Below are 24,762 nucleotides of genomic sequence, written 5' to 3'. Positions count from 1 at the left end.
CGGGTTAATTGGAGTATGTCAAATAACCTTCTAATATTCCTATGCTACAATTATCCTATAATGATTTTATACTACCTGCCGCTGACCCAAATGTCGCCTATAAAAACGCAAGAATAGCAAGAATTCATCTTTAACTTTTGCTGTTAAAACCTTTTATTACTCTTTGATGTCGGATCAGCACTGTGCGCTGGCACTTCATTCATTCATGTGAAGATCTGGGAACAGTCTCTCAACAGCGTTGTAATAGTCACACATTTTTTTAACCCACATTCTTCAAACAGGTGATTTCTCAGTCGTGATACTTTTAGTTAATGATCAAACCCAATGACAAGGTTTCCAAAGTAACCAGTTACAAAACACATCACATTTCAGAGGGCCTGTGCTTGAGCAAGAGCCGAGCACACAGAGAAACACTGACTCCAGGTCAAGCTTGTGTGTGGACAAGCATTCGTGTGTTTTTTTTCTCCCACTGCTGGTATGCAGACAGTAAGTAGAGGCCAAAATAAGAAAACCCTCCCTTTGAGAAGTATTTATTTTGTTAAAACATAATATTTATACTGACTGTTCATATAATATACATAAACGAGAGCAACTGCATTATCTAAATGGGTCTCTTTGCATGGAAAGCACACTATAGCTGGACAAAGAGTGGTCATTCTTACCCACCAGTGACACTGAAACCTGGGCAGCGTTCCACACTGTTGCTCCTCTTTCATTCACCCTCCTGAATCCACCTGCTTTAAACCAGCTTTCTTGATACAAAATGAAACCAGTGGAAATTAAATTATTCCACTACTTAAGAGCTTGCATGTGAAATTATTTTTTGAACATGCATTCGTCACTATTTTACTACCATATAAATGGTAGTAAAATTGTGATTTCATCTTAGGCATCTCACAAAAGCTCTAATTGATTCCCACATTTGCTTTTAAGTATCTCAGGATTGACAGATTTTACAGCATTCTGCTTGTTGATTTGACAGAAAATAATTCACTGCCCATGCATTCGTGCAAATCAGGCATTTTAAGTGTGAGTTTGTGTTGCTTTATGCACTGCAGGCTCATGAAACAGATGAGTCAATTCATTAGCATGCATGCAAACTCTCACCATGAGACTCGGAGCAAATTGAGTGAGAAAACCTCACACACCGACCAACACACCCACAGTGTCCCTGGGGCTCCTCCCCTCTGAGATTGAGTTACCTGCAGAGCTAGCTATCACTCACCTGCTCTGCGGTTGTTTCTGAGAACCGACAACAAACGTGTGCGCACTTCTTTGGACAGAAACTGTATACTTTGCAGTGTTGATCTTGGAGTGTCTGCTTCAAAACAAACGTTTCCACATATCGACAGTTTTCCTGCTGCGGAGTTCATCGTCCTGGTCGTCTGCAGGCTGTGATGGCAGACTAATGCTGCAGGTGCTGCATCCCCCACGTTTATCACCTTGAGCATCCCGTCAGGAAAACACCATTGTAAGTTTCAATGAGAGGTAAAGGATACGTTTTTATTTTGTTTTCTGTCTTTCTTTCTTTCTCTCTTCTCACATAACATGGTTCCACAAAACTCACCACAAAGTCCACATAGGAAAATGGTTCTGGAGCTTTTGACCCTCTCTCTTCCTCAGCAGAGTTTCTGTTCAACTTGTTATTTCTTCTGAGCTCTTTAATGATTTCTCATTCACGTTGGATGAAAAGATTGACCCACTTATATGTTTATAGTGATACTTTTATAGTGATTATTGTAATTGTGAATAATTAGAAAACGTCTCCTAATATAAATCACTAGTTATCAAGGCTGCACATATGAAGTTTCATTGGTACTTCATTCATTAATTCCTTCAGATATTGGATAATTCACTTAGTTACTGTAACATCTTTTGGTATTAGGTCCTCATAGAGTGAAGTCGAAGGTCGAAGTTGCAGAGAAACAGATAATCCCATGTTTGTGACCATACATTTACATCTGATGTCAGGCACAACCTTAATTACAGCTTTTAGCTGTGTGATGAGAGTAGTGTTCATTTTGGTCTGGGAGGTTTAAGGGAAATGCTTATGAGAATAAGATAAGATAACATAGCATAACATAACCCTTTATTGGTCACACAGTGGGGAAATTAGCAGCATTACAGCAGGTAAGTGGATAGCAAAAATAGAGAGAGCATCAATAAAAAAAACCAATAAATGATAAGTAAGTAACCATGCAATATGAACAATAGGAAATAAAAAATGGTAACAGTATGTACATGAGGAATATTGGTGTTGCCAGATTGATAATAATATACCTAAGTGTGATATTGATATTGTACAGTTGAACTGAAACAAATATGATATCTGTATAAGGATCACAGTCTTTTTTTAAATGGCATTTGTTCTGTTGTGGCACAAGATTGTTCTCTGTGTGTTGGGAGTATCAAATATATCTCACGTGAACAAGTAGAGATCTTGTCAGTGACCTGATTTCATCTTGTGCTGCTTCTCCAGCAGCTGTGCCCTGATTCACAGAATACAGTCTTTACAAACGACCAATATACTCATCCCATCATAAACCTGCAACATCACCTCCAACGATCATAACAGTGTAACGTGATTGAGCCAGATGGCTGAATGCCTTGAAATATATAAATCAGATAGCTGTTATCTCTCCCCAAATGCTTACTCAAGAGAGCAGGGTAAAGTCCAGATTGCTCATTTCAGACCAAGCGCATATTATTTCAGATATTACATAAGCCATCCCTCTCTAGGTGCAGTAATGTAGTACAGCAGTGTCTCCACATTGTGACTATTTACCTGTTATCAGTAGTGATTCATGCACTGTTGCCCTAAATACTTTGTTTAATACTTTGTTTAAGCTCCGGGTGTGTTAGGAGGTGTGTGTTGTTCGGCCCAGGGTTGGACAGGTTACAATAGACAATTTATTATTTTAGAGCAGTTGTTGAGATTTATTTATGGGGCCGAATGTTCTAGTGGGGGCTGCTTTTTTATTAACATGGTATTAAAACTTTTTTGTTTTTCAGTCAATCAATCAATCTGAATTTATATAGCGCCAAATCACAACATAAGTTATTTCAAGGCACTTTCCATATGGAGTGGATCTAGGCTGTTTCTGTATCTTTAATTTAATTTAAAGGGACCCAACATTCCCCCATGAGCAAGCACTTGGTGACATTTTTTGATGTTTTTGTTTACACTTTTTAGTGTTCAAATTGAGACTTTGCACCATTTCATGAAAATCTAATTACTTGTGTGTTTTTGACACTATTAGCATGTTAGATGCCAGTTAGTTTAACCTCAACATGAGATATAACATGTGAAAAAAAGAAACAACACAGTAATCATGATTAAAACTACAATCTTAAAATAGACACTAAAAGAGACTTAAAATGTCTGCATCTCATAGAGACTTAAAGTGAGGGCTTGCCTGTGCTGAAGTAATCAGTGCTACTCTCATTGTACTCGAATGATTTGTTATCACAGAGAGCGCTATGAATATGACAACCCTTGTCTAACCTCATTCCATTCAATATGAAAATCAAAACAGCCAGATATTATCAGTAATGTTGAAAAAGGACTGAATTAAATATGACACATACCAGCTTGAATGAGTGGGCCTAAGATAAGCGTCCTTCAAACTTGTCTCCTTTTTTTGTGTAGTTATTGCTCTAATACCGTGTAATTACCTCTGAATAAGGGTTGTCATTATTGAACAATAAGCACATTAGGCTGAGTGGAGGAGAGGTGTGCAGAGGGCCTCTTGTCATAAGATTGACAACTCATGACACCCGGCCTGTCTTGCTCAGGCTTCACCTGCCTCATAAAAGCTGGCGATGTGCCAAAGTCAGAGACAATAGCGTGGAGAGAAGATGACCAGAGATAAGGACAGAAAGAGGAAGTCTATCTTTTGTGAAGACTTGACTAAAGTAAATACAACTTTTTTTCCCCCTAATTTGCATTTCTCAGGAAGATTTTGTTATAGTTGCCATTGAAAAGTTATGGTATGGAGCTAAATGTAGCCCAATCTTAACAAAATCATACTTTCAGTGGCATTAAAGCTATTGTTTTGATTTGCCCTCTGTGCGTTTCCAAAGATCTGAGGAGATTATCTGTAGAGGAAGATTATGTTTATGATCTGCTGTGAGATAATCTTGAGCGACTGCACCTGTAACAGCTATACAGAGTATTTACATTGTGCACGTGTAGTGTAATGCATCTAATGAAGAGTTGCAATATCTGATCAATTATTCGAGTGACAGAAAATTTCAAGCAAAAATGCCACATTTTCATGATTCCAGTGTCTCATATATGACAATTTGCTGTTTTGCTTCGTCATATATGTTTTGGATTGAAGACCTCACCATGACTTCTATTTTTAACGATTCATAGGCTAAACGATTCATTGATTAATCAAGAAAAAAATTCTGCATATCAGCAGATAATCAAAATAATTAATTAATGCCCTTATCCCTTACAAAAATATTTTAACGCTTCAAAATGAAGGTACACCATGTCACGTGGAATTAGCTGCTATGTACATGTATATATATATGTACCATTTAATTATATACATCAAACAGGTTGCTTCAAGTGATTCATGGCTCTTTGGACTCTAAAAGCCACGAAAGGTAAACATTTCCATTGTTAAATACACTGTAACCATTAACTTATCAGTGGTTATATTTAATTCAATGATACAAACCATTAATCATTGTTAAGGAAACCAAACAGAGCTCACTTTATTATGTAGCAGCTTGTAAGTTTCCACAGTTAAGAGAAGGTACTGATACAGTGTGTTTAGCTGTAGTGAGTGCTGTATGTAAGCCTGATTGTGTTACATAACCTCATCAGTGCACACCTTGACAGGCAAGACAGAGTCTCCGAGCTTAGCAGGAAAGGAGTGTGAGAGTTTTGTTCTCTCACTTCCTTCCCCTGTTAATTTCTCAGATTTAGGCAGATTCTCTGTTGCACATTGGTTTTGCTTCCTTTGAGGCCACACTAATTATCAAATAGTTAGCGTGGCTGGGTGTAAAACCCGACCAAATTAATTAATTGCAGCTATGCAGATATAGCCATCACAAGAGTGGATCTAATTACACAGCGCATATCAGCCTGCTGTCTGCCATTGTCCCAGATCAGTCCCCTGACTACCAGCAGTACAGGCCCAACACCTGGCTCCCTACAGTGGAAGAACAGGCTGCTAAGCAGACGACACCTCAGCTTTTCATACTGTATCTATAGCTATAGCTTTCTAAGCTTATACAACATGGATTGTATATGAGAGCTCACTATAGTGGATTGAGGAGAAACATGAAGAGGTCTTTTTTAGCTGAATTGCACAGGAAAAGGTCTGTTTTCATTCTCTCTCAATCCCTGGTTGTTTATTTATTTCTCCCATTCTCATCCTCTCTTTTCCTCTCTTCAGGTGGATGCCTCGAACCATGAGTGTCCCAGGACCTCCGTCGAGGAAAGCCAAGTGAGTGCGGCACACATCCCTTTTTCCCCTGACGTATTTACCTTTAGCTAATCATGTTATGCCGAGTTACCATCACACAGGCGAAAGAGAATCACTAACCCAGTGTGTGGAAGGTGGTGTGGGTCAGGGACCTCGGGCACAGAGCGGCTCTGTTGAGAATTGTTTGCTTTGCCTGGGTTCCTGGCTCCAGCCTCCCTCCATGCCCCGGACCTCCCCCCTCTCCCTTTTCCACTCTCCCTCTCGCTCTCCCTTGCTAGTCCATATGCTCAGAATCTCAGGCTAATCTCATCCAGTGCTGGCCAGTCGCCTCGGACAATCTCCGTACAGTATATCACTCCTGTTTTGTAGGCTTGTGCTCATGAGAAGTGACAGCGTGCGAGTTTCAGAGGGTTTGTGACACTGACATCCAGAGGTGCAGGGGAGAATATGAAGGGCATGCAACGTAACCCTGTTTCCTCTTCTTGTCATTGCAGTGGAGTGGCCAGATCGGACAGCAAGCTCAGCGCCAAGGCCCTCTACGGTAAGTGGAAGTGTGGAGGAGACTTACACCGTTGTTGTCGTCAGGAGTGTTTTGTTGTGGGCCTGTTGTCAAACCAATTTTTTTACCTGCCTTCACATGTAATCATACCTGCCCATATTTCTGTGGCATGAGTCACCACAGACTATTTATAGCTTGTGATTTAGAAGATTGTACACTTACTTGTGTAAAGGGTATTTACGTGTATTATTCATTGCCAGTGAACATTTCTATACATATTGTGAAAAATTCCCATTTAATGAACAAAACCAATAATAAATGTATCCAACTAGAAAGCTTGTATAGCAAACACTTAAATGAGCCACACTGTTGCACCATGTTCCTTCATTACCATCCTGCTGCTGTAAGTGCTCACCAGAGCACCAAATGTACATTTACCTGTGGCAGAAAGAGTCTGTGACAATGCAATAACTATTCCTATTTGAGTAATGCTTGCTAGAAAACTATAGTCCTTTTAGGATTTATTTAGGAAATTGCTTTCCTTTTTAACAATGAAAGTGTAGATTTGTAAACCATTTGTAAAGATTTACATCTTCAGTAGGAATAAATCTTAGATGGATTATGGAATAATCTGAGTCTTTATCCTCTAATTTCATTACAAACTGTAATGGTCCAACTGTGAGGAGCAGGATTGTAATTGAGTCGAATCACAACAATGTTCGATTTGCAATGCAAATGACTTTGTCAGGAAATCCTGCACTCTCACTCTGTGGTGTGTTGCTGCAACCCCATGGCCTCGCTGGACTATCACAGTACTCTTCCCAGAACTCACTGTCAGTGATAAGAGGGGGCCAAGGTCCCACTGAGGGCCCCCATCATGCTCAGCCTGACACCTATGTCAGACACTAGGGACATTGGAGGGAGGCAGGGGACATGAGTTTCCAGCTCGGTACCAAACCTGCAGAGCTTGCTGGAATCTTTTGTCATGTGCATCTGCCTTTTTTATGTGCGTCAATATGTGTACAGGCGTGTATTTGTCTTGTCTGACCTGCAGTCTTTTGTGCATATTTTGAATTGAGGGACATATTTGCGTTTGGCTTCTTTTATATCCAACACTTAGCTATCATGGCTGTTGTATAACTCAGTAATACATCTTATTTTAGCTGTTGCATACTTGTGCAAGGGCGTGTTTGTCTGACTGAAAAGTTCTTTTCCATTAGCAGAGAGTGCTGGGTGTGCCTGTTTTTAATGTGTGGTTGGAATAGGGTGGGGATGCCCATGTCTTGCAGGTGAATAAAAGGCACATTGAAAAGGGGAAAGGAAGAGGCGGACTCTGCCTCTCTCTCAGCCCTGGTCCTCCCCAAGCTGCCTCAGACATTAGCTCACTGGTCCCTGGCAGCACCTCCCTCCACACTGCCAACATAGAGCAACATTGTGCAACATATCATCGGCCCAAATAGAAACCTGCACCCAGGTATGACAGGACAACCTGCTTTCATGCATGGCTGCACTGTTCCAAATTTAGAATCTTCAAATGACAGATTATGGCATTGAAAAGATGCAAGATGTTCCCAAACCATCCGACTGTGCACCTCGTCGTCTGTGAAACATTTCTGTGCCGTGTGTCATCCAAATATCCACAGGATGCACCCACTCTTGTGATCCCTGTGAAATATCCCACTGTACGTGTAACGAGGCTGTGCTGTGTTTCTTTGGCTCGACTAATCTTGTGTGGCAGATGGTCGCCACTACCTTCTCACTGCACGATGACAGCAGCATGCCTGTCCTGCCCATCTACAGAGGCAGGAGAGTGGACAATATTGTGCACCATCAATAACGGTAGTAGTTATTTGGATAGATATTGGTCAGTTGCTCCCTGCTCGTTGATTGCTGCTAGCTGAATAAACATGCAGAGCAAAAGTCCCAGCTCAATCTCTCGTATGCAAAACTCACTGTCATTCACATAGGGCAGTGCAGTAGACAGGTGATGCAAATGATGCACAGGTCATCCCACTCGATCTGTTATCAGCAGCTTTGAGGCAAAGCAGAGAGGCACCACATCAAAATCATCATCCCTGGACTTCAGGCCACCCGGCAGTTTTCTTGAGTCTCTCAGACGGTTTTTAGTTGAGGAGCATGCCCCTGCCAGGTAAAATGTCTTTGGACTGAAATTGAATCAACAGGTGGAAACGCTACTACGCTACTCTCGTCCTATTGCGTTGTTTTTCTTCAAACCTTTGTGCGTCTGTATGAAATTCATTTGAATCTTTATGATAGATGTTTGACTGCATTTTCTTTAATGCTGTGTGGGTTTGATTTAGACTTTCTCAGACCAGTGCTATATTTTACAGAATGACAGTATGTGTTTGGCTTCTTACTGTTCTTGATGAATAAATGTATGACATAAATTAGTTTGGTCAACATTAGTTTAAGAGCTCTGTGGTGAAAAAGGCTCTGAAATCTGTGAATGTGATCATTTCTGGTAATGTATTGCCAAATCTTTTTGGACACAGCAGTATACTTCTGTATCCAAAGCATGCCATGCAGTCAGAGAGAGAGAGAAAAAAATCCAAACAAAAAAAAAAAACAACAACCCCCCCCCAAAAAAAAAACCAGGTCACAAGCTGCTTACTGTTTGAGTCATCTGGTTGGTCGGAATCATTCAGTCTTTGCATTGCAATTCAGGAATTTATTATTTTCTAAATTATTTCATGACATATCAAAGAAATAAAGATTTAACTTTAGTTGTTTTACATCGAGTCTCATTTGCTATGTGTTGAAGTTTAAAGGGAGTTTGGGATGCCTGATTGATCTGGGCCATGTATTGGTTTGATAATCTGCCAAGCAGTCATGTTTATCACTGGTCAGTGACTCTAGAGAGCTCTGAGGATCTGCCCATCTGCCTGCTAAGTGGCTCTTATTGCAAGCTGTTGCAGCCCTGTGAATTGACTGGCATAAATGTCAGTCATTAATAAGACATGGGACGAGCTCAACTTTCAGAAAGACACCTGACGCTTGTGTTTCACCTGTATGGTGTGGAGCCAAGCAGGAAGGAATCAGCAGAGAGGAAATGGCAGGAAGAGGAAAGACAAATGCTTGCGTCATTTGGACAGCGATGATGGTGACCAGAAAAAAAGCCATCCCTTTAAAAACATGTTTCAGTCAGAGCTCTATGTAGGCCATGTTTACATGATACTGTATTATCAATAAGGAGATATCAAATACTGGAATGTACCGTAGAGCCCTAATACACATTTTGTTAAGTGCTATACAAACAGCAGGGCTTTGTGTCACATTCAACATGAAGTGAAATGTGTCTCAATGTTTGTATGCAGAGGGAACAAGAGCTGGAGTCTGTGTGGCATCAAAATGTTGACTCTGTTGGGTGGGGGAAAGAAAGAGATCTGATATGAGATCTGGCAGTGGAGTTGATAGGAACATGCTCTCATTTAACCGTAATTGTTACCCGCAGACTATTCACCTGGTAAATAGGTCAATGAGCACACTGGCACACTCAATGGCTCCAGCCAATGGCACACGCAATGATGTTTTATAAGTGGAATTTCACAAAGGGAGTTCAAGTGTTTGCATGACTATGATTAGAAATGCTATTTAAACATTCTCAACCTTATTGGTCTAAACAAGTTTTTTCATGATAGGCAGTCCTTGTAAACATTTGGCGCTCATTCAGCCTGCCTACAACACCACTGAGTTCACCCAGGCTCCTCGTGTATTGACATTTGTGATGTTGAATGTTTTATTTAATGTGTTCATGGTCATCAAATGTTGTGTATCTCAGGCTCTGCTGGGGGGTTTGTGAGATCAGGGACTGGATGTGTTAAGCTTGCTCAGATTGGAACAGAGTCACTCCGCCCAAATAAAATATTTATTGTGGCAATAAATTGTGAAAACCTTGATGTGAGTTTCCTGACTGGATCGCACGTACAAAGATGACTTTGAGCACAACCCGTCTAGAAGTCAGTCATGGTCCAATATGAGAGTGTTTAATGTGGTAATTTGAAGCTTCTACATAACAAACCCCCTTCAGTGAAGTAGGAAACTTCTTGCATTTAATAGTTACATTACAAAATACAACACATTTACATACATAGAGTCTGGATTTTTAAATGAGGAAGGAGAAAGAGCAGATGTGCTTTTATGAATGTGTATGAAAGTGTTCCCTGATAGCTTACTGGTTAAGACACATGCCACATTACTGCAACCTCTGTGGACGTTTATAGCATGTTGATGTCATGGAAGAGCAGAGGAGGTGGACACAAATACAGAGACCAAACCGAAAGCAGGGCTGAAGAAAACTGGAACGCACAGACAAACAGACTTGACAAACTTGAACAAAACTAAACGAGAACATGACAAAGAATCTGACAACAAAGACTGACCAGAAAACCAAGACTTAAATACTAAATGATCTAATCAGTTGATGGGGAACAGGTGACTAGACAAGGGCAAACTGGGAGTAGATTGGCTGGGAGGACATGTGACACACAGGTGTAAAGGGCAAGGCAGGGCTAACCAACCTGATACAGGGCAGGTGTGGATGGAAAAATGGGCTTGGGAGGAGTTCAGGAACACAGAAGGGAAACTGAAAATACTTACGCCACCTGAAAAAAAAGCAAAACCCAGAAAACAAACAAAAAGTCCAAAACCCATGAGGCCGTGACATTTGACCCCTATCTCCCTCTCCCTTCATTTCCTGTCATCTTTCCTCTGTCTACTATAGCTAAGACATAAAATGCGCCAAAATCATATATTTTTTAAAATGTGAAATTCATTGCTGTTCTTTTATTTATTTGTTTGTTTGGGGGTTATATGTGGAAAAAACAAATCACACTCAAATAATGAATGTCTTAAATCATGTCTGGGGTGAAACTTTGACATGTTAACCACTAACAAAACATAATTTACAACATGCCACTCCCTGCTTACAGTACTATCAGCTGCCTTACTACTCTACAGCTTAGCAGTGTTGTGAGTCCATCTGAGGCAGACTTTACAAAGTAACACAGATGAGGAAGTTAGCACGCTGCTGTCGAGAAATGTCATAGCTGCTCTTTGACCCTGTGTTAAATCTGTGCCTCTGATTGTTGCCCTGCTTGGAGCGAGCTCTCGTGAGGGTAAATCCAATCTCAAAGATTCTTTGATATGAGATTTAATGATTAACTTCTTGGTATATCCTTATGGAAGGGCACTTTAAGAAAAAAAATATGCTAAACCATTTAATATCACAAGTGAATTAGTTTGATCACTTTTGTGTTTCATGCAGAGAAAAATCCATATAGCTGTAAAATATACTATCATATGTCTAAAAGAGGCGTCTGATGTGTGTGTAGCCACTAGATGTGGCTATCTAGTTTAGCTGACTGTAAAGTTTACAATTGCCCTGTATAACAGGAGTAGACACATTATGTGTCCTTACTTCCTTATTGCCCTCTTGGTCTTCTCAGCTCGCACATAAGCGTCTCATTTCATTTGCTCACTGCTGATTCAGACAATATGTGGTTCTCAGGTCAGCTGTTTATATAATTAAACATACCGTAAAATCGCAGGCAGGACGGGGAAGTTTCTCATTTTCTAACATCTTTGTTTTCTTCTCAACAGAGCAAAGGAAAAAATATTCCAACTCCAATTATATCATGCATGAGACGTCACAGTATCATGTTGAGGTAAGAGCTGCTGTGTTTGTGTTTGTCTTAAAGCAAAATAAGGCAGTGTTTGAATTTTTTTAACGTTTAAATGAATGTGAAAAACTGGAGAGTATGAGAATAGGTGTATATTTAATTCTTAAGCTTTATTGACTCAAAGCTTAAATAATCCATCAATTAGTTGATTACTCAGTTGAGGTAAATTAATCGGCAACTAATTTCTGTTTTCGAGCTTAATTTCCAAAAAAGTTCCAGCTTTTCACTTGCTTTTCTCTGATTTGTGTAATTATGAATTGAATGTCTTGTGACTGTTAAGAGATGTCACCTTGGACTCTTGGAAATCGTGATGAGCATTTTTCACTTTTTCTCACGTTTTTTACTAAACAATTTGTCGATTAGTCAAGAAAATCATCAGCAGATAATAAAAAACAATGTAGCCCCAGTCTGAGCTGCACTGTAAGCTGTAATGTGCTCATACTCAAAAGGTTGTTACCTTCAATCATTATCCAAGTTGAAAATAGTTACCACTTATTAAAGAGAATCAAAAAGTTAATGTTTAATCTTTTTTTTTTTTTTTTGCATGATAAGGGACATTTGCTGTTTTTTCTATGCATGCTGTGTACTATCATTTTAAATGACGTTATGATTTAATTTATTGTGTTGTATTTGATTACTCATGCAAGTTGTACGTGTTTACCTGCCTGGTGACTGAGGAGATAAAGTCATAAATGATATGCTCTATAGATCTTACATAGAGATAGAGATAGCAGATATAGTTATATATTTTTTAAAATGTACATGAAATTATACAATTAAATGCTAAAATCTCACATTTGGCTGTTGATCACATTGCAGCAATGTGTCCAGTTGTTTTCTGTCACTCTCAAAATGGTGAAACACATAAAACCAAAACAATTTTTGTGATTTTTAAGTATATGGATCTATAATTGAAATCAGGTTAGTAAACCTCGCTGGAGAAACAGGATAAAGTCAAAGCACTGAATATAAATGTTATGGTATTTTTTTCCTTTGCTCAAAGATAAAATCTGATACACTACTTAATCTCTCGATTACATCTCATTTGTTGGAAGACAAACAGAAATGTACTGCAGACCCGAGATGGTGTTGAACTATGTCCTGTGTCTGTGCGGATTGAATTTCTTTAAATGCCTCCCCATTATCACACAGGCAGGTAATCACAGATAACAGCCATGCTGGCATTAGTCACATACAGAGCCATGAAAGTGGCAATACTGCAGTCCTGAAAATTAGATAAAACTTGCCAGTAATGCAAAATAACTGTCAGCTGAAGGCGTCATGACAAAATGTAGCATCAGTTTAAGTATTTTCTCGACAAAAATAACAGGCTTAACAGAAAATACAGTCGCATTTTGGTGGATCAATAGATGAGAGGATCAATAATGCTCTCATAACTGAGAGTGGTATCAAGTCTTGACAAGAAAGCAAAAAGCATATTTTCCACAATTTCTAATGTCATGCAGCCAGTTAACAAAAAATGATGTGAATTTTAAATTGTGGCCAACCACTTTTCAAAGTATGCCTCTCCTATCTTCCATACAGTCAATGTTTTTCTAGTTCATGCCAGGTCTAAGCCTCCATCCGAGGCCGCAAATCTTGGGCTTCCTGAACCAACAAATTGTTTTCTCCTTAGCATCTCTCCACGTTCATCATGGACAAGACAGAGTCCATTGCCACAGTGGACGATGCCATCAAGAAACTCGTCTTGCTGGATACAAAAGACAAAATCTGGACGCAGGAGATGCTCCTGCAGGTCACCGACAATGCGGTCAGGCTGCTGGACTGTGACACACAGGTACAGCTTCACATCTGTCCATACACACTCTGCACTATGCACTATTTTAAGAGCTAAAAGTCAAGATATCTCAACCTCGATATGGACATCTTTAATATCTCAACTTATTGAAAGTGTATACTAAATGACAGGAGTACCTCTTTAAGTTGCAATCAATATGGAACTATTAAATATGGTAACACATTTATATGAATAACATTTTAAATGTATTAAATGCAGACAATATATGCAACAAATAATACAATTAAATGGCAGTGTGAAATAAAAACTAATGTATGCAGCCATCATTTTATATATTAATATTTTCCAACATTATTTTATTTACATACTGAATGTCATAATGTCCTCCATGACCAGAGAGACATTTTGGGAAATAGGCTTATTTACTTCTTGGTAAGTGGTAGATAAGACTGATATACTCTCACATCTGTATAAAGAATATGAAGCTGGAGCTTAGCTAAATTAGACAAATTTAAACAAAAGACATGGTAATTAGCTGACTTTAGAGGTGCTGGTAGGCAAATTGTGTTACCTTTTGGTCAGGGCCAGACAAGCTAAGCTGCTGAATTGTATTGAGCCAATACACATATTTCCCAAAATGGTGAACTATTCCTTTTATTAGACTTTCTACAGCATGCTACGACTGTTTGTAGAGTTATTTTATTCTTACTGAGGACTTAAACTAAGTCTGCTGTTTTTTTCTCCCGCAGGAAGAGCTGGAGAACTTTCCTCTACCCACAATCCACATGTGTCAGACAGTGTTGAATCAGACGCGTTACCCCTCTGTGCTGCTGCTTGTGTGTCAGGACAAGGACCAGTATAAACCCGACATACACTTCTTCCATTGTGATGAGGTGGAGGTGGGTCTCAGTTTGAGTGCTGCAGCCTTTGGCTCAGTTTGCATCCTTTATTGTCTTTGCATGATTGGTTGGCTTTGTGTTTTATGTCATTCATAAATCAGAGGTGCTGAATATGGAGCGCTAGGTCAAATTTCACTTCTGTCGGTGGCTGTGTGCTTCTGTGTATCCTTTTCTTTTTTTAAATTTTATAGCCTTGGTCAAAGAAAATTGCTTGCGGGAAGATCTATCGCTGAGAGTGTATTATATTCTTTCTTAATGATAGTTCAGAATGACTGCCAGTAAGTTCAAAGAAAAGTTCAAATAAAACTGTAGATTATCATAATTGGGGGCCATAATCATTGACTGGGCTGAGAGGAATCAATACAAAGACCTTTGCTTATCACATCTGCTATTGTCTTTACAGAGAGAAGATAAAAGAGAGTGAATTTTATTGTTAATCTAAACTGTGATGCCTTCGACATTCAGTGTCAGAGAAAATAGAAAGTTAACATGTTCAGAATCTGTAGAAGTGCTAAAACATTTTTCAGATAAACCAACACACTCAATTTCACCATCTACTGGCTATATGTAAATACTGAAGTTTATTTATTCTAGACTTTTCTAGAGCAAGCAACACAGAGTATACCACAGGTCAATATGAGCAAACATATGGACATATTAAGCACTAAATCAACATAAAATTGTCAATGGAAGGCCTGTGTGTACGGTTTTAGATGCAGTAAAGTTCACACTGCTGATCTGTCTGATGTCTGTAAAAAAGTCTGTCACATCAGCAAAAGCTTGATCAGATCGCTCCTCAGCTGTGCAGCAGCTGAAACTTTACTGAGGATCAGAAATCATTCATATTGGAATAGAATTTAATGAATCCAATCACTTTGGTCCAATTTGAAATACATAGTTCATTATAAGATTTATATTAATCTCAGTATGCAATGAGCTATTTACTGTCAACTATGAAAGGAAATTTCATGTGGGGAAAATTGCAATTGGATGCAAGAGATGCAATGAAACGTGGAGACAGAAAATGTTACCACATCTATGGCTGTCAGTGAAACTGCATTTAGGTGAAATTTACAAAACTAATGTTAAGTTTGACTCATTGTGTCTCTCTCCAGGCTGAGATGGTTCATGCAGATGTAGACAGTGCCATGGGAGACAACAAGCATGGAAAGAAAATGAGGCCTCAGACTCTGAAGTGAGAACAGAGCTGCTACTGCTGCACAAACACACGCATACAAACACTCTTGCAGTCAAACACACATATTAACAGGTGATGATGACCTGTATTAGTGCTTAGCTAACTTGATGTTGGGTGCACAAGTCTTGATGCCTCCTCCTCTGTCAGGATGAACCAGGAGAAAATGAAGCATCACAGAGAGACCATCCTCCCCCCTTCAGCACCTAGGGGTCCAGCCCCTACCCCAAAGGGACGAGTGTCTGCCCCAAACACACAGAGTGAGAATACATGTGCACTCAAAATAATGCATTTTTTACGTGCACAGTTCACATTTTGTGCATTACATTGGTTGTGTTTGTATCAGCATGTTTTTCGTTTAAACACGAGTTCTTTTGTGTTTGGATGCAGACAGACGACTTTCTTCACAAAGTGACTCAGAGTCACATGAAAAGCTTGCCCACCGCATTGAGAAGGATGTGGTGAGTGTTTGCTGAGATCCTTTCACCTTTTCATAATGTCATATTCTTCATACTAAACCCCAGGATTTATCTCCCTCAGCAAATCCTCAACTGTGCCCTGGATGACATTGAAATTTTTGTGGCACGGTTGCAAAAGGCAGCAGAGGCCTTTAGTCAGCTGGACCACCGCAACAAGAGTAAGAAGAATAAGAAGAAAGGACCAGCAGGTCTGTCTCCCTTTCTTCTGATGTGGTGGAAAGAATGCAGTGACAATATATTCATATTGCTCACGTTGCCATGTTTGTGTCTCTTTGTGTCCTGTGGCCTGGGACTCTCATCCAGTGATGTATGTGTGGTGTTAGTGGCCAGTTTGGGGTCATGCTAAGTAACACAGTACTCATTACTCAGTTGCATTACGTAGTAATATTATTACTTTTCTGTTCCACCCATTGGAGATTTTATTTTACCCAACAATCAGTGAGATTCTGTCTAAATCATATCACCGTAGAAAATAAACTCACTGTAGTTTAATTTGGAGGCTGCAATGACATACAGATGAGATTAGTTAAAACTATTTTAACCTCTTATTTATGGGTAGAAAGTGGAAAAGCAGTTGTGAGTCCTAATTATCACAGTTGAAAGTAATAATATTACTTCAAGATGTTGAGTAATGTTTTACCACCAAGCGCTGGCAGTGTGTGATGCTGTTTTTATTTCAACCCACCTCGTTTCCTGTGCAGTGAGACACACATGTGACTATTAATAATGATTGTTATGTTCTGTGTGTCTGGTCTGGGACCAACTTCACTTACAGTGAGTGTTACTTTTTTCTGCACATCCTTCGATAATAACAATGTAAAAGTAACACAAATATGTGTTGTCCCGGACCACTCAGACAGATGAAACTGATGTATTCCCTATCTTAAGAGTCTGTTTCTCAACTTTGGGACCTGGATGGCTCATGGTGTCACTAGTTGATCAAAAGATTTCTAACACAGATGCATTGATTAAAATGTTTGTTTTTTTAAATTTCAATTAAGCATCCTGAATAAATAAAGCTTAATTAACCGGAATTAATATTTAAAGAATGAGTAGGTCTGATGTCATAATGAAGGTCCTTCCATGCTCCTGAAAATACAGTTTAAAGGATTATCATACTTACTTATGTGACATAACTCTGGTTTCTGGCATCATGAGAAGTTTGAGATTTATTGGCTCTCAGGTTGAGAAACGCTGACGTAGCACATTCTTTCTTGGGCTTTTACTCTCTGACCAAGGTGGACTTTTCAACCGTAAAGCTGTTAATTAACTAACTATTATTGAACCGGTAACCTTTATTTAACCTTAGACAAAAGCAGTAATGTTTAGTGAAGATAGAAAAATAACATTTAGATTTTTCAGAGTTTAAAAAATCTGTCAGCTTGTGACTTTGAACCCTGGCCAGAAAGTGAAACCCGTGTCCGGTCTGTAATGTGTCCGCATGGCAGGCTGGTAACCCTGGAGTCTGCATGTGGTCATTGTTGCTGGTCTGCTCTGGTTGTTTACAGAGGGCATGCTGACCCTGCGAGCCAAGCCCCCCTCTGAAGCAGAGTTCATTGATAGCCTGCAGAAACTGAAGCTGGCCCTCAACCTCTTGGTGAGATATCACAGCTCCTAATCTCCATTGTTCTTGTCCAGCTGCCCTTTCTTCATCACCTTCTCATTTTGTCCATCACTGCGCTCCCTGCAGGCCAAACTGAAGAAACACATCCACAATCCAAGTGCGGCAGAACTGGTTCATTTTCTCTTCGGCCCTCTGGAGATGGTAAGAGCCAAAAACCTGTTCAGACAAGATGAAGACTGTGTTAAGTGAGATGATGTCATCTTGGGCATATTTTCTGAATACCTACATTATAAATCATGCTACAAAAGTTCTCCATGTCATTGGAGACAGCTAATGTCGACCGATCCCCCAGGCGTATATGACGAGAACACATTGAGCCTATTTAAAAACACAGAATGAGAACAGTTTAGTTTGCATTGTTGCCATCAAGCATTCCTTTTATTGTTTTTAATTTTCCTGGCACCGCACCTACTGCTACTCTGCTAAACTCTCACCAGACTGGAGCGACGTGGCTTTTGGCACTGACACAGGTGCAGCCGTACTTACACAATGCTGGTTTCCCAAGCCACAGTGTTGAACCACACCTTTGATACTGCTGGATAGAAAAACACTGCTGTGATTAGTCCTTGCATTGATAAAGTCTAGTAATCTCTGGACACGTTGGATTGCTTGATAAGGTCGAGATAAAGATGGAGGAGTAACATTAAAAGTTTGGCACCACTCAGCAATCAGTGGCAACACGCAGCAGCTTCAGTACATCTGTGCTGTATTTAGTTGTTTCATAGTTTAAGAAAGATGCCTAAATAAGTATTTTAGAGTATTTAAAAGAGATTCATGATTTAACTTTGATACCATATACTGTATATTTGCATATATATTTGCATCAATATGGAAAAAATGAATGATACACAGTTGTAAGTAATAAAAAGGAAAATACAGTTTTACACATTTTTAAAAGCCACTCACCTTCTGAATGTGTCCACAGGTGCTGCAGAGCTGTGGAAGTCCTGAACTCGTACGTTCCATTATCTCCCCTCACCTGTCCAAAGACGCTGTCGACTTCCTGCGGGCAAACCTCTCCCCCAAAGAGATGACCATCTTTGAGCTGCTGGGAGAAGGATGGACCAAACCCAGGTACATATGTGTTATTATTGTGATTGTTTGTCAGGATGGGCAGCTTAACGGTCGCCTTTTGACCATCCTGTTGTTGTTCCTCTTCCTCCTGCAGATCCGAGTGGCCGAAGGATCAGTGTGCTCCACCTTATTACCCCAAGTTTCGTAACGGTTGGGAGCCGCCTGCAGAGATCTTCAGGACAGCCCCGTGGGAAACAGAGGTCTCCGCTCCAACAGGGCCACTGGGGACTCCCATCAGCCCTGATTACAGGACTCATTCACCTGATGATGTAAGGGTTATGTTTATCAGCTGCTGTTGGTAAATACACTAATCATTAGAAGTCTTGACTCGTAAAAATTTAACAATCTGTCTGTTTTTGCAGTTTTATGGAACTCATTCCTCAACTTCATCAAATGGGTAAGTGAGTCCTTCAAACACTTTTCACATGACACAGTAACACATTAAACATGTCAAACTGTGATTAAAGGCTTCCATGTGTCTTACCAGGTCTTATAATGGGATGACCCCGATCCGCAAATATGCCAAGATACGCTACCACTTTGTAGCGCGGAATGCCAACGAGCTGTCAGTGTTGCAGGATGAAATCCTCGAGGTAAAAAACAACAGCATATTTTTTGTACCTCCATTGCAAAGATTGACACATACACTAGTTTTTCTGCATAAATGCAGATGTACATTGTACCTTATAGCAGCTGTCAGGGATGATGCAAATCCTTCATAGTCTGTTTTGAAATCAAAAATCTCAACTTAACTATATGCTATAAGAAAAACATATAGAGTAAGACTATAAGTAAAACTATAAGAGTAAGTAGAAAGTGGTGGTAAAAATTAACCCATGTCCAGTGCTAACGCATAAAAAGTGAATTCCAGCGACAAAGTCATTTCAGCTGTAGACAGGTCAGCTGTCTGTGCTGCACAAGACTTGAGTTTAATTTTAATCCTACTGACTGGGTTACCCGCAGACTTCATATCTCACAGGTGCTTTATTCTATCACAAAGTTTTAATAGATTTTTACTGAGTACATGTTTGCCATGGGTCCTAATTTAAAGTATCACGCACCACTGGCGGTGGGGTATGGGCTCGTTTTGAAGGCTTTGTGGAAAGTAATAGCAAATAGCTGTAACTTTCTTAAATTAATAATAATCTATTCAGGCAACATTAGTTACCTAACTAAGAATGTTTTAAGAAGAAATAAGTTAACATTTTGCTGGGATGGTTGTTTCTTACAGTAGTTAATTCTTGGGGATCATATTTAGTGAGTAGGATGAGTGTTAATTGCAATCTTCATTGTTTTGGATTGTGATGTGAAATGTGTTTCACAGGTGATAGAAGACGACAAACAGTGGTGGAAATTACGAAATCGCAGTGGCCAGTCTGGCTACGTCCCATATAACGTCCTGGATGTTGTGAAGGTAGACGAGCCTGAAGCTGTCTTCAATCAGGTAACCTGCACAACACATCTGCGGTATATTAACATCATATTATTACCAATAAAACTTTGTGTGGGTGTATGAAGCTTCTCCTAACAGTAAAAGTAATAGTTAAAATCCACCATTAACTGGTATGTTATATTTTTAGTATAACCACAGGCAGCTACTCTAAGAAAACAATGTGATGCCATTAAAAGACACTGACATTTCATAACAGAAAAGAGTTATAGACTGTTTTGCGGCAGTATTCAATCCATTTTGTATGTTGGAGCATCAATAGACCAGAGTGCAATAGAGTCATAGAATATTTTTTCTGTTATGAATATATTTTTTCTTAATCTGATTATTGTACTTTGTACTTACATTATCTGTATGTGTATCAGTATTATGTTTATCTCACTCCTAAAGTCATGATCACCTGCTGGAGTGTACAAGCTCAGGATTTTTATCAGGAGGTTGATTTCTGGGAAATGTAGGCAACTGCCAACTAAAATACACGGTCGCCCATAAAGTTGGAATAAAATATTTTATACCTCTTTCCATGAAATGATTGTGACAATGTGATTTATTCTTGATAGATAAAAGTGTATATATTCTCAAAATTGTATTGATCAATCTCATTGCACCTGGTCAAAGGTGATTACTGATGTGTATAAATAGAAAATAAAAAGAGGAATGTGTCTGAAAACTAAATTATTCCAATTTTATGGGCGACTGTGTATATAGTTTTATTATCACTGCCTGTGGACTTATTGATTTTGCATGTAGGAAATGTTTTTCAAAGTTAAAATTTCAAAAGGACACTTGTACACTAAACAGATAACACTTCTGCTACAGTGTGCGGAGGCCACGATAAAGTGATCTTCCAGCAGTACATTTATAATTCGATAAATAAAAAGCTATGATAGATAACAAATAATTTACAGTATGTACAATTTATCTTTTTAATTATTCAACATGTTAGTTTAATTGCCAAATTGTATCACAGATTAATCAAGGAGTGCATTACATATCAAAGATTAAAGCTATATAACAGTGTGGGATCATTGTTCTTTTTGATATCATCTGAATACGTGTCCAAGATCAGGGCAGCTTTGTTCATAGACTTTCTGCACTTGTGATCCTTGACACTGTGCAACAGTTTTGTTCCTACTTTCACTGAAAGTCTGCATTCCTGCAGACACACACTGCATGCATTTAAATCTACATGCAGGTTAACCAATGCCCTGCAGCAGGTACTGATACTCAGCTACTCGTCTTGGTGTGTGATACTTTCACACACATATTTTACTTTTGGCTCCTGGGCAAAAATGTATTAACCACAATGGGATGAAAGACAAACCTGTTTTTTGTTGGCTGCATTTTCTTTCTCATGGACTGTGTTTGTGTCTGTGTTTGTGCAGCCTGGCTACACAACGTCACCACCTGGAGCCCTGCACCACAGAGAGAGTTTCAACAAGGGTAGACAAAAAGACAAAAGTGAGTGAACACAGAAAAGTAAACTATGTCAGATTTAGGAATTATAGATAGGATATGTTTTGAAACAGCAAAGTATCAAACAGCTTTTTAAGTTGCCACTCTGATTTTGACTTCTGCTGCTGTCCTGTTTCTGTGCTGCAGAGATGGATGAAGTCAACAGTGAGTTATTGATGATGATCACAGCAAACAAAAACCAGCCGCCTACCAGGAAGTTCCGTGTGGAGCGACCCATCGGCAACCTAGTGCCGCTCAGCTTCGACTCAAAACCAGAGCAGGTCACAGCATGGCTCAAATCAAAAGATTTCTCTAGACCGTAAGTCGGCTGTGACGCTCATCAGTCTAGCAAATCAAAATACTTTCTCGGTCCCCACACCCTAAAGTTCAGACTGAATAGTCAGGAGACATTCAAAGCTGATGTTCGGTTTCTCCATTGATGTTAAAGTACTGTCAATAATAATAATAACACATTTTTAGACACGCTTGCCCAGCCTGAGCCAGGGGATGTCAGTCGATCTGTTCTTGATTACTTGACTTTTCCTCTAGCACCACCATGAGGTTCACATATGTAGTTTTCAATCAATTCATAAATCAAGTGTATTTTTCACATGTAATCATATAAGGTACAGCCACAGTGAAATGTAATCCTGCAGGTTCCTTTAATTTGTGTATAACAAATAGAAAAAAAGGTAAAAAAGAGTTTAAATAGGATAGGAATAGTAATACATATATGTGTATGATTGTGGGGGTGTGGGGGGCACTTAGGCAGTGACCTCATTTAGGTACCTATAGGCCTTAGGAGGATAGAAGCTCTTCCTAAATCTCTCAGTTCTGGGTTGGTACATCTGGTAATATCTTCCCGACAGCAGCAGGGACAGAAGGCTGTTATCTAGGTGGTTAGGATCCTTAATGATTCTCCTATCCTTACTCTTGCAGCACCCGGTGTAAATATCCTTTAGGCAGGGCTGAGCATCACCTATTGTATGTTCAGCTGAACAAGCCTGGAGAAAAGCAAGAGGCTTAACATGTCACTTGATATCCCATTAAACTATACCTGCAGTGGGAGCTACAGTGTGTGGACTTTCTTCTGCCTTTACAGATTTAGTTCTTTGTTCTGCAGATGTGCGTCTACCACACATTCTTTACAGGTGGATCTGTTCAGTGCTGTTTCAGTACCAGGCAATGATGTTACCCATCAGGACTCTCTCGATGGTGCAGGAGTGGAAATTCCTCAGTATTTGAGGGGATACCCAGAATTTCCTCAAATGTCTGAGGTGAAGCAGTCTCTGCCTTGCCTTTCTCGCCACTGAGTCAGAGTGCAGCACCCAGGTCGGGGTGTTATCTTGCTGTTATCAGGCTGTAATTCAGTGATGTGGACACCACGGTACTTGAAGCTTTCCAGCCTCTCCACTTGATATTAAAGGGGGCGTTGTTCCTTCCCTTCTTCTTCCCAAAGTCCACTATCAGTTCCTTAGTCTTGCTAATGTTCAGGAGTAGATTTTACTTCCTTCAGATTGGCCTTTTCATTGTCATCTGTGATCAGGCTCACCACAGCTGTGTCGACAGCAAACTTTATGATGGTGATCGAAAGTGGAGTCGTGTGTTTACAGGGAGTACAGCAGGGAGCTTAAAATGAGTGCTCCAGTTTTAAGGATTAGGGTATAATAGGTATATATATATAGGTATAATATATAGTTTGTAAATACAGTAGATTTTGATATATTTAAATAACATATAAATTAATCACCTCACTTTTTTCCGCAGGGCGGTTGAATGTTTGGGGATCCTGACTGGAGCCCAGCTGTTTTCCCTCAACAAGGAAGAACTGAAGGCGGTGTGTGGAGAAGAAGGCGGTCGTATTTACTGTCAGATTACTGTGCAGAAGACACAGCTAGAGGTCAGTCACACACTTGTCTGGATGGATTACTTTAAAATTTGGTACAGACATCCATGTTACTCAGAGGATGACTTGTGGTAACTTTAGTGATGTTTATTTGTCCGATACTTTAGTTTATGACCAACCATCTGCAAAACGTGTCAAATATTAACAGACTACACAACAATGATGAACAAAGCTGATAAATAAAGTTTCTGTTGCTTTTGAAAATTTGGTGCCTCATGTTTCTAGCCTTTCTGTATCTCTCTATATTCTACACTTTGTAGTAGAAGAATCTATGAACATTTATTTTTTATAGAAGAGGAAAATTAATCTTGTGATTTCTTTACAGAAGACCAACGGAGACTCAGAGCTCCAGGAGATCATGAAGCGGAGACAGGAGAGGATCGCCTCTGGCAGCAAAGAGTGAACCTGCCGACCAACACAACGACTGCTTTCTTCCCCCGCAGCTCTCTCACTGCAGCAGCTTTTCAAATCAATCTACTGTTAATTAGGACCCACAATAGAATATATTCAAATGTTGTATACATGTTTAATTGTATATTTATTTTGTATCAACCAATGTGTATGTATTCATGTATTAATTAATTATGTTGCATTTGTTTCTATCGTCTCTTTCAATTTAGCCGTTGAAAAGATGTTTGTTGTGTGAAAAGAGGACCATATGAATCTATGTACAGTTTAGTGTGTGTGTGTGTGTGTGTATGTGTGTGTGAGTGTGTGTGTGTATGTGTGTGTGAGTGTTTGAGTGTGAATGTGTGTGTATGTGTGCGATCATGTGTATGCATGACAGACAAGTAACGTACATATTTGTACAAGCAGTGTGGTCGAAGTTTATGCTTATTGTTAATATTACAGCCGTATACTAAAAGAATCAGTAAATAAGTAGATCTTAGCTGTTGCATACCCAAATCTGTGCCAGGATGTATGACACATTTTCTGATATTTAGCCAATTATTTTCATATTACTGTTTACAGCTATAATACATTAATAAAGCATCTGCTATGTATTGTTCATAGCAGGTGTCAGCAGCGCTCTCATCCTGGATGGTAACTGCAGATCAGCAGTAATTCACTTAATCTTGCTGTTGATCACAATTTACTGAACTCAGAAATTCTGCATGAAGTCTTTGTCAATAATAGTGAAATGCTGTCATTCATGTGTTTTATTTTTGCAGCATGACATTTGGCAGTGTAAACTGCACGGACACAAATATTGAGGAATATTTGAGGACAGTATTTTGTTCTGGTATGAATGATTAAATGAAGACGTAGACAAGAAGAA

General features: G+C 39.4%; 1 protein-coding gene across 1 annotated transcript; it reads left to right on the top strand.

Annotated features, from left to right (window-relative positions):
- The first annotated feature begins 1,256 nt into the window (after positions 1 to 1,256).
- eps8l2 (EPS8 signaling adaptor L2) lies at positions 1,257 to 24,748 on the top strand. Its single transcript, XM_062421464.1, has 21 exons — positions 1,257 to 1,471; positions 5,415 to 5,465; positions 5,939 to 5,985; positions 11,563 to 11,627; positions 13,279 to 13,440; positions 14,151 to 14,300; positions 15,416 to 15,495; positions 15,646 to 15,755; positions 15,886 to 15,956; positions 16,036 to 16,162; positions 17,483 to 17,571; positions 17,665 to 17,739; positions 18,524 to 18,672; positions 18,767 to 18,941; positions 19,035 to 19,069; positions 19,160 to 19,265; positions 19,997 to 20,116; positions 21,508 to 21,583; positions 21,725 to 21,896; positions 23,345 to 23,477; positions 23,809 to 24,748. Exons 2-21 carry the CDS (start codon positions 5,419 to 5,421, stop codon positions 23,884 to 23,886), a joined length of 2,067 nt encoding a protein of 688 aa, XP_062277448.1. The 5' UTR covers positions 1,257 to 1,471; positions 5,415 to 5,418; the 3' UTR covers positions 23,887 to 24,748.
- The last annotated feature ends 14 nt before the right edge of the window (positions 24,749 to 24,762 follow it).

The sequence above is a fragment of the Scomber scombrus genome, chromosome 6 (assembly GCF_963691925.1).
Source record: "Scomber scombrus chromosome 6, fScoSco1.1, whole genome shotgun sequence".
NCBI classification, from domain to species: Eukaryota; Metazoa; Chordata; class Actinopteri; order Scombriformes; family Scombridae; genus Scomber; species Scomber scombrus.
The sequence above is the reverse complement of the archived record's forward strand: the minus strand, read 5'-3'. Positions and strand labels throughout refer to the sequence as shown.